The sequence below is a fragment of the Thamnophis sirtalis genome, unplaced genomic scaffold (genome assembly GCF_051295495.1).
Source record: "Thamnophis sirtalis isolate CommonGarterSnake01/CBP01778 unplaced genomic scaffold, rThaSir2_p1.2 scaffold_7, whole genome shotgun sequence".
Lineage (NCBI taxonomy): Eukaryota > Metazoa > Chordata > Lepidosauria > Squamata > Natricidae > Thamnophis > Thamnophis sirtalis.
In genome coordinates, this window is record NW_028261387.1 from 48,782,351 (window position 1) to 48,796,899 (window position 14,549).

The 14,549-nt window shown below is 38.0% G+C and overlaps 1 protein-coding gene across 6 annotated transcripts in view; it reads left to right on the forward strand.

The window, feature by feature from the left end:
- ANKS1A (ankyrin repeat and sterile alpha motif domain containing 1A) overlaps positions 1-14,549 on the forward strand; it is a 142,755-nt gene that overhangs the window by 93,764 nt on the left and 34,442 nt on the right. For 4 of the 6 annotated variants that reach the window (XM_014070712.2, XM_014070714.2, XM_014070717.2 and 1 more), the window contains exons 15-16: positions 1,345-1,395; positions 2,721-2,787. In XM_014070712.2, the coding sequence (XP_013926187.1) occupies positions 1,345-1,395; positions 2,721-2,787 (118 nt within the window). The remainder of the gene's footprint in view (positions 1-1,344; positions 1,396-2,720; positions 2,788-14,549) is intronic. The other 2 variants (XM_014070715.2, XM_014070720.2) reach the window with 1 other exon arrangement.

Genomic DNA, 14,549 nt, shown 5'->3' on the forward strand with positions numbered 1-14,549 from the left:
GGCAACTTGGGTTTCTTTGTTTTTTCCCTTGAAGATGTTTTGCTTCTTATCCAAGAAGCTTCTTCAGTTTTGACTGAATGGTGGAGAATGGAAGGATTAATATTCCTTGCAGTCATCTGGTCATTAGCACTCTCTCTGAGAGTCATTGAGGCCACTTGGGAGCTTATCTGTGCCCTCAGAGTCATTTGAAGAGTACAAAGGGATGTGGAACCTTCTTGGAACTGCTGAAAGTTCCAAAGATGAGGATGAGGATCTTGGATGAGAAGCTAAAACATCAAGGGAAGAAAACAAAAGAAGTCCAGTTACCTTTTGAAAAAGCATTTTTGGGACAACCACGACCTGGATGACTTCGAATCTACATAGACATTTGTCTTGCTTCCAAATGTATTTGGCATGAGTTTAAAAAAAAAGCATTTCAATTTGCACAAGTTAGGCTTTATATTTTCTATCCGGTCTACCTCAATTTGTAATCTTGACACTATTTTAGTAAGGCTGACTGGGCAATTAAAGCCCAACAGTTTTGGAATGCATGAGATTTGGGAAGACTGTACAAAATCAGTATTTCAAGCTTCAAGACAAAAGAAAGAAATTCTAGTTTGATTAATAAATCAGTTCACAAATTTTGGATCCAAATTTCAATATCAGCTATCAGAAAGTACAAGTATCATTGTACTTTTAAGTTAAAATTATGAAATTTGACAGAATACAGTATACATGTAGGCCAGCAAATATATTTGTGCAGAAAGTGAGAATAAGAGAATGAGGATAAATTCTAGACTCATGAGGAAGTCCATGTATGTAAATTTATTTACATCTGTATAAACACCATATAGAGTCCACAAAAGACCTCCTGATAAGCTGTCATCAAAGTTTCTCACTCTGTCCACGAAGCAAGTCTTCAATTCTGGTAGAAACCAGAACTCAGATTACATTTGTTACCATCAAGCTGAGAAAGAAATGTCTTTATCTTTTGCAATCTATTTCTATTACTGTACTGCCATAGTTGCATACTCTACTTTGTAAGGCAAACCATGGCAATGTGGATAAATGTAATTGCATCATGTTAAAATATAATATGGTGTGGGTTGGTTTGGTATAATGTGTAAACTATGCTGTTGAATAGATGAGTGTGAAGTCAGCCAACTGTGACATTCAAATTACGTCTAAGCCAGAAGAATGAGGATTTAAGATCAGGAAAGTGCTTGGAATGAAGCAAATAAAACTTTTTTTTTAATGTGAAATTATGGAAAACTCTTCTTGCCCCTTGTTTTATTTTTTTCTCTTAAATAGAATTATATTTCATTTGATTGAATTCTTTGGAAAACATGTTTTGCTCTTTCCCAGCAGTTTCAGGAGCAAGTGCCTGATGACTCCGAAGTTCAGTCTTTCTACAATGTAAGAAACTCGCAAAGCTTTGTCCTGCTGGGAACCAGTCTGGTGCTACGGTTGCTTAGTTGTGCAATTAATTTGTGCTTTCTTTGTGTTGGTGTGTTTTCTTCACTAGTTATGAGGGTTCCGTGACATTAGATGCTTGCAGCATTTCATGTGGTAGGAATCAAGCTTTTTTCTAAACCTCTGCGAGATCCACTTAATTCTGATTTTGTGCTTAGTATTGTTGCTTTGTAGAATGAAGTTGAGAGAGAGAGAGAAAGAGAGATAAGTAAAAGACATAGTGGCTCTGTCCCAAAATGCTTAGAAGCTACATTTTGAGATGAAAGGGGCAGGTTTGAAAGAAAAAAGGTTTGAGGTCCGTAGGACTGTGATTATTAGAAATAATTCCAATTTAATCTCAAGCCTTATCCAGAAGGTGTATTTCCAAATGTAGTTTTCCTTTTCCATATAGCTTTTTGCATCAAAGAAACAAACCTCTAGTTTCTACTGTTATTAAAGTGCACCTTAACTTGACAAATTAAACAATTATATATTGCAATCTTGTGTATTATTTTTATTTCTTTCCCCTAATTTGCACTTTATACCATCCTTACAATGGCAGGTACAATATTGTATTTTAACCAAACAGAGAATATTTGAAAATTTCTGAGCATGCAATTGATGTGGTACAATTCTTTCATTGGTTTACATTAGATTCCGTGGGAGGTCCTTGGCTTTCAAGACTACCTGTGAAAGTACTTTCCTAATTTTTTAATAGTCTTATTTAAAAACCATTCTAACTACTGTTTCCCTTCTTTTTTTTTTTGAGTACTTAATGGTTGGAAACTTCTAGATGATCCCGCAGTTTATTCAATCTGACTTGAATGGTCTTTCTCTTGATTATTGAAATATTCCCCAATATGCTCATTTTTAAATTTTACTTTCACTTATTATTGCATTTCTTTGCTGCTCAACTTCCAACAACTCTGCTACTTTTTGTACATTTGTTACAATTTATGTTAATGCTTTTTCAAGCTTTTAGTTGAAGCAACTTGGTATTGGGATCTGTGCCTTGAAATCTCTCCTTAGCTGTAATAGTGTGTTCTTTGTAAGTAGAAGAAGGATTATATATTTTGAACATTCAAAATGATTATTCCATTCATGTTTTTAACCAAATCATAAATGGGAATTTAGTAGTTAGTTTGGAAAGACATAACATTATTTTTGAAGATGACATAAAACAGTTTCTCTTGAACAAATGACTTTTCTTTTGCAATTAAAATTTTCTCTACTCCAGTTACATTTTTTTTTGTGAAAAAATGTTTACTAATGTTTAATATATTTTTCAGATCGAGAAAATTATGAGTTCCATTGGCGAAGGCATTGACTTTTCACAGGAGCAGCAAAGAATGTCAGGTACTATATTGAATTGTAGACTGATGTGAGTGAGTTTTGTCTCCGACTAGTCATTGTTATTTATGTTTGCATTCAAAAGAAAAAAAAACAAAGGCCAATACAATAAATTTTGGGGGTATTAGTTTTGCAAGCCATGTTTCTATGTTTGGTGTTCTCCTATTGCCAAGGATCCAGATAAAATATTTCAAATAACTGTTCTGTGTTTCCAGATTGGATAAATACCACAAGGCTTAATTTAATTTAATGAACTATATTACTGCAATCAGATATTGTATTTTGTGCTAAACACTTTGTACAACAGAAATTAAAATGTATGCACAAATGAGGGACAAAAATGTATCCAAAAGCCCAGATTGCTACCCCAGCACTAATAATATTTAGAAAGGCTACATGTTCCTGAAGTCTTCTCCCAGAAGGCTGCCAGAAGAAAAAGCTGCTTAAAGACATCTGTTTGCAGTCGTCTCTGGGACAGCTGGCTTTACTCATCCTTTACTTTCATTTTTAGATAATTCTGGATCAGTGATTTTAAATGGACTTTCAGCTGTAGCAGTTGAGAACTGCCTTTGTTTGTATCTTCCTTTTCCCCAAAGGGAAAAACAAGGCTAAATAAGGCTCTAAGGAGTTGGCATTTGCTTCCAAAAGGGCGGGGGGGATTTAGAGGGAAGATTTTCAAGGTGGATGGAGTGGCGGTTGCAGATCAGAGAAGAGAGAGAAAATACTGCTTATGGAAGAAAGCGACTTCATCTGTAACTTACAAATATGGCTAGGAAAATGGAGACTAAAGAGAGAGAAATAAGGAGAAAAATTATTGCAGTGATGGCTTTTATTCAGTTAGATCTATTACAGAATAACACCTTATGTGTATCAGATGTAATCCCACTTATCATAGGAAGAGAGTTGGGTCATTTATCTAACCTCAATTGGAAAGGGATTTTGATGAATAAAAACATTAAAGGAATCATACTGGATTGTATGAAAGGCCAATTTAATGTAATGTTATGTTGTTGCAGTAGCCAACTAATGGAAGCCCCACAAGCAGGACATAAAGTCCTGAGTTTCATCTTTTTAACTGGCCTTGCACATGAAACCAGTGGTGTTGAGAGAACCACCTTATCTTAAAGGATTGATTTAAAACTTTTTAATATCTGTGACTTCGTTCCTATCCTTTTTGTGCTGTTGTGTCTCTTTGAGGGTTTGGTAAAACCTATAAACTCCTCAGAAAAACGTATTTCAATGCAAAAAATAAAATATATAACTATAGGTTGCATTAACAAAGAAATGAATAATAGTCAAATACAATCAAATATTAATAGCAGATATGTAATGTAGTAACATAAGGGACGCGGTGGCTCACTGGCTAAGACGCTGAGCTTGTCAATCAGAAAGTTCGGCGGTTCAAATCCCTAGCACCGTGTAATAGAGTGTGCTCCCATTATTTGTCACAGCTTCTGCCAACCTACCAATTCAAAACCATGTTAAAAAAAAGCAAGTAGAAAAACAGGAGCCATCTTTGGTGGGAAGGTAACAGTGTTCTGTGCGCCTTTGGTGTTTAGTCATGGTAGGCACATGACCATGGAGACTTCTTCAGACAGCGTTGGCTCTTCGGCTTTGAGACGGAGATGAGCACCACCCCCTAGAGTCGGGAACGACTAGCACATATGTGCAAGGGGAAACTTTACCTTTAATGTACTAACGTGTACTTTAGTCATCCATTTAAATCATTAACAAGACAGACTAAATTTAAGATTGCAGTTCATGAAAATCAAATTATAATTATTCCCATCTAAGTTCACAGACCCCCTGAAATCTATCCAACTTTATGAACCCTTCTAGGACTTTACAATTACATTCTTCACATCAATATTACCAATGTATATCACAACTGCTAACATGAATCTAGCACTTTCTGTCTATTTAGATGACCACATGATATCTTCTGTCTATCTATTAGGCAAGCATGTCAGTATGCAACATACAGCTCCATCACAATCTGAGTTTCCCCATCTTGGAGATTCAGCTTCAGCTTTAGAGAATATCTCTAAAGATATTGTGATGGAGCTGTATGTTGCATTTCCTGAAAGCTAGGAACACATTAAAGTACACTGACAACTTATGTCCATCTGGCAGATAACAATAGCTATGGCATTGAATACAATATGCAAGATAATGCCAATTATTCTGTTATCAAATTCATATTGATTCACAACTCATCTTTATGCTGAAATTGAAACGGTAATATTAAGTTGTTTTGTCACAGGAATTCTCCCTCTGGTCATAGAGCTCTCTCTCTGTCTTGAAACACCCTATTTCTATAGCTGTAGGTAGCTTTGTGTGCATGATGTTGCAACCAGTTAAATTAGAAATTTTTGTGTTAAAAAAAGTTAATTGATGTTGAATAATTTTTAATTTAGAAGATGTTATTTATGTGAATAAGTATAAAGATCATAAGGATCAAAATATTAGTATCATTTAATAATCTACACAAAGAATACAACATAACATTTTCACTAATATAGGTTTATATAATCAGTATTAAAAAATACTCACTTGATGTGAGTATTATGTGAAAATTTCACTTTCACATAATAACTTATGCAGAATTTTGGCACTGCCCATTAAAAAAAGTCCGGTCCCAAGTGGAAGAGCTATTGCAATGCATGAAATGCCCTCCCTCCCAAAAATAGAGGAAGATAATCAGTATCTTTGCTTCAATTGTGTATATGTGTGTGTGTGTGTGTGTGTGTGTGTGTGTATGTGTGTGTGTGTATATATATGTATGCATGCATGCATACATACATACATACATACATACATACATACATACATACATACATACATACATACATATATATATATATATATATATATATATATATATATATATATATAAAACTTTTGTGCAAAAATGGTGTATGTAATGCTGTACTCTAGGTACCAAATGTGCTCAAATCCTCAGTATATGCTATTGTCTTCCATTGAAGTTCAATAATTACTATCCCTGGAATTTTTGGAAGACTATTGCCTACATACAACTTTTCAACTTGTTTATAAATGTATTTAAGTATCTCACTTTTGCAGCTATTCTACTACAAATGGTATTTCAGATTCTTTTATGAATAGATAATGTGAGGAACATATAATTCAACTCACATTCTGTTGCTCTGATACAGCTAAGCAATCATACATAGCATTCCAAGAAAAATAGTTTTTTTTCATGTAGTACTTATCAGTGGAGAAATAGCTTTGTGTAATTTGAGGCATTTGCTGGAATTTGAGAACTCCAAGTAATACAGAGCAAAGCACTCACATAGGAATCATGAAATCTCCAGAACTATAAATCCTACTAACCTGAAATTTGGCATGTATATTCCTCTTGGCTTCTAGGTGCTTGGTAACAAAGGATTTTTCGAAATGACCATTAGAACATTAGTATTTATTATATTATTATTAACACACTTTGATGCTAAGGAGTTAGACGTTCTACTCACCCTCCGAACCTGAAAACTTGGATATGGACGTGGCCAGCGCCTGACTCGTCTGGCCTGCTGGCTGGGAGTTTGGAAAGGAGCCTAAGAGAGACAAGTTGATAAGATAGGTGGGGCTTCATTGGGCAAACCTGAGAGAGAGAATGTGATAAGAGAGGGGAGGTTTCTGTGGGGCAAGACTGAGGGAGAGAAGGGGAGAGGAGAGATCTATGGTAACTACTTATTAATTTTCAAGCTGTAAGTGTCGATTTATCAAGCCCAATCACATAGTTTTGTAGCGGAGCATGGGTATTCAGGTAGTGTATTATATATTGTCCCACCTGGGTGACCCAGAGTACTTCACATTCCTTTCAGATTCTATTAAGTATCTTAAGTAGTTAGCAGGGTCTAATATGACTCTGAACTGTTGGATTTACTGGACTGATCTGAATTTCTCAAATGTATGGTTCCAGTTTTGATTTCATCATCAACTGTTTGGTGCTTTCATCTGGACTCTTCTGGAAGATATTAATATTTGCTATGAAAGTCACATCTTTTCATATCATGTCGATTCAGCTTCAACTGTCAGCATGCATAAGCAAAAATAGCATCATTGATTATTAGAGAGAAAATACAATTTGGAAAATGAATGAAGGGCTGGTTGCAGTCCACGCTCCTTCAAAAGTGTAATCAACACATAGAGAAAAAAAATAGATCAAGACAACTGTATTTTCCAGCTTTGTCTCTTACATTCTTCTCAGTTCTTTCAGAGAGTGCTTAATCAGAAGAGCAGCTGAATTCCCACCAGCACAGAAAACCCATGTGCTCTGGCTCTTTATCTCTATTTGGCTCAATATATTGGATGGTGCTAGAGATCATACTGTTGATTATAAGCATGTTTCAATTTCTCCTCCACACAATTTTTAGCCTTTATCTACATTAATGTACTGGTCTCTGAAATAATCACAACTCTTTTCTGTTCTCCATAAACATCTGACTGGAGCATAAATTACCTTGACTACTTATTACTTTATGCTTCAGAAATACCAAATAGTTTAGCTTTATATAACATTTTGAACATTGAAGATGATGTGGGTTTGAATGAGGAACTTGCTTGTGTAACTGGTAGTATTTGTTCTTGATACAGTTTCTACAGTTATGCTTGTTTCTATTTTTTGTTTCTTTTAATGAGTTCATGGAATTGCTACTACTTGCTAGAAACTACTAGACCAGTAACTGACAGTCTCATTTTTTTAATGTGTGGACTACTACAACTGAAAGTTTTTGCAAATCGTCATTAAGTCAACTAAGATTTTAGTGAGAACAGCAAAATGCTAGAAGGTCAAAAGTGTCAACATGTTATAAGATATAACTATCTCATAAGATTTAATTATCTCATGAGATTTCAGCAATTTTTCAAAATGATTTCCATAGCTAAGCAAGGTGGTTGTTAGGTGATTGATTTTATGATCCCCATCCAAATTTGTTAAGTGAATTACTACAGTCGTTAATTGAATTACGCAGTTATTAGGTGAATCTGGTTTCCCCTAATGATTTTGCTTGTCAAAAGCCAGCTGGGAAGGTTGCAAATCACATGTGACCATGCAATGCTGCAACCATTGTAAATACATAATGCGTCCCAAGCATCTGAATTTTGATGCTGTTACCATGGCGATGATGCAGTGGTTGTCATTTTTGGAGTGTGGTTGTAACTTTGCATAGTTGCTAAGCAAATAGTTGTGAGTCAAGAACTACCTGTACATTTTCCCCCTGTCCTTGCAAGATTTTATTATGCTACCATAAACATTGCTCATCATGTTATTCTACTTGGCTTTTTATAGTACAGCATCTTTTGAGTCCTATTTCTAGATCAATAACCTAGGTATTTTCCCATTTTGCTTAGTATAACTGAACATACAGATCTACATATATTTCTCACAATAATTAATATTCCTATGATAGTTTAAAGAATAAATTTTCCAAGAACTTCATTTGAAAGTTGTGATGATTTTCATATTCTTCACCTTTTGGGTCTCTTTCCTCACGGGGGAGCGGGGCAGAATAATTAAAGTCCATTTATTTGCAAATTTAGGTGTCATAACCCAGTAAGGAAATAATTTGAGTGGCATCTGACTTGTCAGATTTTCTGCATTATCTTAAACAAAATAATTAGTTCTCTCAGTCCAAACAAGACTTGAAATATCACTTAAGGGCTAGCAACTACTGTATATTCAAGAAGGCAGTCCTATTCTTAAACATATGAGTCACTCTGGTATTGAATGTTAGCAGCAATAGCTCAGGCATTCTCTTGGAGCAGAACAGCACTAGTGGGGGGAACATGAATATTACAGATTCCAGAACTGCAAATGTGTGGATGACCACATAGCAAGGAAAGTTTTATCTATGTTTTCACTATTATCTGAGTAATTATCTTTGTCAAAATGCACTGAATATATCTACTGTGCTCCATTCTCCCTGTAGCTCCCTGGCTTAATTTATTGTGGTGGTCTCTCATGAGGAATAAGACACACAAACGAGATGTCTCGGGATGAGAGCTCAGAACAGACTCTGAAACCCCCTTTTATTCTTATTAAACTCATTAGCATACAATGTTATCACTTAGGGCCAGAGCTTGCCTGTGGCCAGTTACTTTTATGAGTCATTTATCCTGTTTTCCACATTCCCATGCGCTTTCATTGTTTTGTGTACACTATGGCACATCCTGTGGGAGCATTTCTCTGCAATTATTCCCACATCTCCTCCTTTTTTATATTATCAACGGAGACTTTCTCTAAGTTCAGACGGACCTCGGTTTCCATGGCCAGAGCGTCCGCCCTATTAGAGGGAAGGAGGGTTTTGCACGTTTGTAGCAGGGATGGGAGGCATTGAATACAACAACAAAGTAACACCAGCAATACAATGATGGTTATTATCACAGGAATCAGTGATCTCAGCCAGGAGCCATCAGGTAGCCATGACCACAGAGCCCCCCATAAGTCGATGGTACCAGAACCATCACTATGCAGGGGATTGTTACGTACCAAGGACTCCATTTTTTCCACTGTGGCAGAAATATTAGGTTGATTATCATGAATGTACATGCAACAATGTGAATGAATCAAAGCACAAACACCACCTTTTGCAGCCAAAATAATATCCAAAGCAAAACGATTCTGCAATGTTACACTACCTATTTCCCCCAGTTCCTGTTTAATTAATTTTAGAGTAGTAATAGTTTCATTAAACATAACAACAGTCCAATTATTTAACTTATGCAAATCTCTATAATTCATAACAACACCTGGTGGAGAACACCTCTAGAAAATTGAGTCCAGGATGATCCTCCCAACATCAGGGGGGATGCGGAGAAGGTGTCTCGTTTATTTCGAATTCTTCCACTAGGTAATTCTTTCATAGCATATATACCCGGGACCAACAATCCCAATGTACATACGCCTTGCCAATTTCGTGGAGTCTGTCAGTAAGCTCTTCTACCACATATGAGCCACATATTAGGTATGTCATAAGTTCCTTTTTTTGAGGAGTTGGCAAACTGTCCCATGGCCTGCATTTGACTGCAAGCCCAGTATTTATTGACTCCATCTGGCGCTGTTGTATTAATGGCATTACAAAAGTAGCCAATTCCACAGAATCAGAGTCTCACAATTAGTGTAGGTGCCAAGATATATTGCATTTCTCCATCGGCCTGTGCTGGAAAAACGGTAATGAGCAGGTTCCTGCACACGGGTAGCTACAGCATATGTGATGTCGAGCAAACTTTGCGTTCTAGGCCAGGTAGCTTGTTTCCATCTAGTTTCATTAAAGGGAATAGCGTGTAACACCATGCCACCTTTGCTATCAGCTGGGATATGTAAGCAAATCCAACAATTAGTTAAATTAAAAAGGTGTGAAACCTTCTTCAAGTCCTGTAAATAAGAATTGGGACCCCAAGCCCCCAAGTCATGTGTACTACACCGAGGGAACGTCAGCAGGCACCATGTAAGCTGAACACAGCGAGCAGGTGTCCAGATAATTTCACCATGGTCTTCAACTGCGGCGTAACCACGGCCCCAAGTAATGAGGGAGGCAGGACCTTTCCAGGACGGGTCCGGCAGACGTTGGTAGTACACTTGTGGACGTGGAGAGTCTGCGGGAGAAGCAGAAAAATGCCTGCTGGCGGCCGTGAGACCCGGGGTGCCAGTAACATTAAGAAAGTTGAGAGTGTAAAGAGTAAGATTTAAAACATTTTGTATACCAGGTAAGCCGGGGTTATTTTCCCCTTTATTTTTGGAGTGTGCTGCAAGAGCAGTTTTTAAAGTTTGATTAGCTCGTTCCACAATGGCTTGACCATTGGAGTTATAAGGAATACCAAATTTATGGATAATGGATCAGCGATGGCAAAACGCCGCAAAGGCGGAACTAGTGTAAGCCGGGCCATTATCAGTTTTCAACTCTGTTGGTTTACCCAGAATACAGAAAGTCCGAATGCAATGATTAATAACATGTTTGGTGGCCTCACCCTGTTTGGGGGTGGCCATAATAAAGCCTGAATGGGCGTCAATGGAAACATGTAAATATTTCCAAGGGGCAAATGGCAAATATTGAGTCACGTCCATTTGCCACAATTGACAACTTTGCGTCCCCCGAGGGTTGACACCTTGGGGAACTTCATGTGCTTGAAGGCTACAGGTAGGACATTGTGGAATAATAGCTGATGCCTCCTGAGCTGAAAGGGAAAATTGTTTCATAAGAGCTTTTTTATTCTGATGAAAATATGCATGAGTTTCCCATGGAGTAATCGGGGAAAGGACTAAAATGGAGGAGGCTGCAGAAGCAGCTCCATCCGCCCGGGCATTGCTCTCTCTGAAAAGGCAAGTGGCTACGAATATGGGTGGGGAAGAAGGGACAAACACGATGTTGCAAAAGGAGTTGAAGGGTAAGAAAAAGGCTTAAGAGAGAGTCGTCCGAAGAGGGAAAAACATAGGAATTAGGCAAAGAAATAAGAACATGATACACATAAAGGCTATCCAAAATCAAATTAAAGGGTAAATGGGGAAAAGTCTGAAAAACCAAAATCGTAGCAGCAAGTTCAGCACGTTGAGCAGAGGATTGAGGCGGGGTGATTTTTGTGTGCCAGGATCCATCCTGTTGCCACACACAAGAACCATATGTTTTTCCCCCCATCCACAAAAAGCGTCAACGTATCTGAGAGAGCGGAGGTTACCAAGGAAGTAGACAGGGAAAGGGGAACGTTGAGGAAAAGTTGAAAACAGGGATCAGAAGGTAAATGACAAGACACAAAACCCGACCAATCGGCCAAGGAAAGTTGTAAGACATCAGATGTGGCCAAAGGGGGGTTCCCAAACAGTAAGAAAAATGGGGACATACAAACCAGCAAGATCAAAACCAATAAGGCATTTAACTCGAAAGCGAGCCTTATTTATTAAAAGAGCCATTAAATGAGGCTGGGAACTGATGGACTTACGTGGGGTATGAGGGAGGTGTAACCATTCTACAACGTAAACTTTTTTGTCATGCCATTGTATAAGCGCTCCAGTGGGTAACGGAGGAGTAGCAAAAATTGCCAATGAGAGTGGGTGGTCTGGTAGAGCTCGATCCACCCAACGGGTGATCATTGCCTCATTTATTAAACTAAACACTTGCTCCTGGGCCGGAGTAAGAATTGCAATAGAAGAAGGGCCTAAAGGTCCCTTTAATGCTATAAATAAGGGTCTTACAAAATTTATGGTGCCTAAAATTTGCTGCAAGGCAACCAAAGTCAAAGGTGAGGGTATTTTGATGGAGGGTACTACTGGAGATGAGTATGAGGCCAAAACCTTATGGCCTAAGTAGGAAAAAGGTTCATGGGTCTGAATCTTGTCTGGGGCTACTTGAAGACCAAATGTGGCCAATAATGTAACAAACTCCGATAGCACAAGTTGTACTGTACCCTTTAGGCCAGGAGCCGCAATCAAAATGTCATCCATATAATGGTAAACCAAAAAAGTAGGAAGAGATTTACGGAAAGGTTGTAATGCAAAATCCACAAAAGCCTGACACATAGTAGGGCTATTAAGCATTCCCTTTTTTACTCGGACTCAAACACCACATACTGGGTTCCATTAAGCAACATCCGAGCCAAATCTTTCTAATCCTGCGGTAGCAGTTGATAGGCACCCGCTAGAGAATTAAGAAGTCCTCTGGAGTAGTGACTGGTAATTCCATAATCCTTTACCGCAGTTTTTAATTCTTTAATCATTACCAGAGGCACGGGTTCCCAGTCAAAAACAATACCTGCTTGTGTATTTTGGTATGTGACTGGAAACAACTCAGTATCCTGCAAATCGGAGGTATCTAAACCTCCTTCTTTTATTGCTTTTTGATAAGCTCCTCTAATAATTCCTGGCTGGTTGGGCATGGCCAGAGGGGCTGTCAGCAGTAGTCTGACAGCACGTGGGTTGGGAAAAACCCTCAGGAGCCATGGGTTGGCAAACCCGTAAGTCTGGAGCAGGAGTTGTTAACATAACAGATGTTGTTTGATAAGGAGGTGGATTCAACAACGGCTGAAGAGGGGATTCAGCATGTGTCTGAATCAATGTATAGACAATTTTCCACAGACAAAGAACATCTGGGGGAGCCCTCGGAACTTGGTGGAGGACTGCGCCAATTTTTCCTCCATGTGTCGGCTTTTAAGGAGCAATGTTCCGGATAAGATGGACAGTTAGCCCAAACGTAAGCAAGCAATTTGACAGCCTCTGATTTAGAGAAAGGCGTGGTAGTTTTTCGGTCTTGGGTGCTTAAATATTTTTTCCTGCCTAATTGCCTAAGTTCTTCAACATGCACTTTCTGAGCTGCAAACATTCCACCCCCCATACTTACGAATTAGAGTCAGTCGCCAGCGACATCGTCGGGTGCACCGAGCCTATTCCAGGCGGTAAGCAGAGGGTTAGCAGGGACGTATCCGTCGGCACAGGATCACATCGGGGTCACCACGTGTAGTGGTCTCTCATGAGGAATAAGACACGCAAGCGAGATGCCTCGGGATGAGAGCTCAGAACAGACTCTGAAACCCCCATTTATTCTTATTACACTCATTAGCATACAATGTTATCACTTAGGGCCAGAGCTTGCTTGTGGCCAGTTACTTTTATGAGTCATTTATCCTGTTTTCCACATTCCCATGCGCTTTCATTGTTTTGTGTACACTATGGCACATCCTGTGGGAGCATTTCTCTGCAATTATTCCCACAATTTATCATCCAGTACAAACCTAAGTTCCTCTGTAGGTGTATTCCAGCCCTAAAAGACGATCCTGATTAGATCTGTTTTGAAGATAAGATTAGGGTTCTTGCGCAATATGGCCACCATCTTTGCCTTAACTATATTTGAACCAGTGAAAAGAGCAGGTTCATAATTGCAATTTGTAATATGATTTTATTGAAATTAATTGACTGATTACAATAAAACTATTTTAAAATTTCAACAAAGCAGCTGGATCCAAGTTTTGGTTGTTGTTTTAACGTGAAAATAAATGGTGGTCATGAGTGATAATAAAGTATTCCTCCTTTGTGCTACCTATGGATCCGGTTTGTGAAACAGTGCATCTAGTGGACCCTTCCAAATAGAGAATCTTCTAGTTTAGGAATCCAGATTCTTTGGATTGGATATATTCACAAGCTCCAGAGAGATTATATCAATTGCTGCTTATCCATATGGCAGACTGGTGCTTGAAGATGTACGCAGGGTGCATAACATCAAGATAAATTGTTGCACAAGCCTCTTTAGACAGCACTGCCTCTTTTCTGACAGGTTTTTCATTGCTGGAATTTAGCATTCCAGCACTTTCATTGTAATCAGATCCATCTTATTTGACTGAAGAAGTACCAGAAGAGTAGCTATATAGTCTACATTTGGAAAAAGATAACAGAATTTCAGCTTCACTTCAGACATTCATTTGGGAGGTAGTCGTGGGCATATTTGAATAATAACCTCTGTTGTGAATTGAGCTAATACATAATGCTACATAATATGATGTTGCCAATTTCAATAGTAGAGTTTGCTCTGCTGGATAAATTGATTACTCTCAAGGTTTAGCAAACAGTGATGTATTATGGCTACCTTAGATCATTTCCTAGCGCCATTTGGCCTGTGGCAGAATGAGGCAGTTTATTAACAATCTAATTTAATTTTTTAATATTACTAACTTTGGGAAAATACGTCATGTTTACAGATATTTTAAAGCTGCAGCAGTCATTTTTAATCTTATCATTGGCATAAAGGACTTCTTTGTCAATGAAT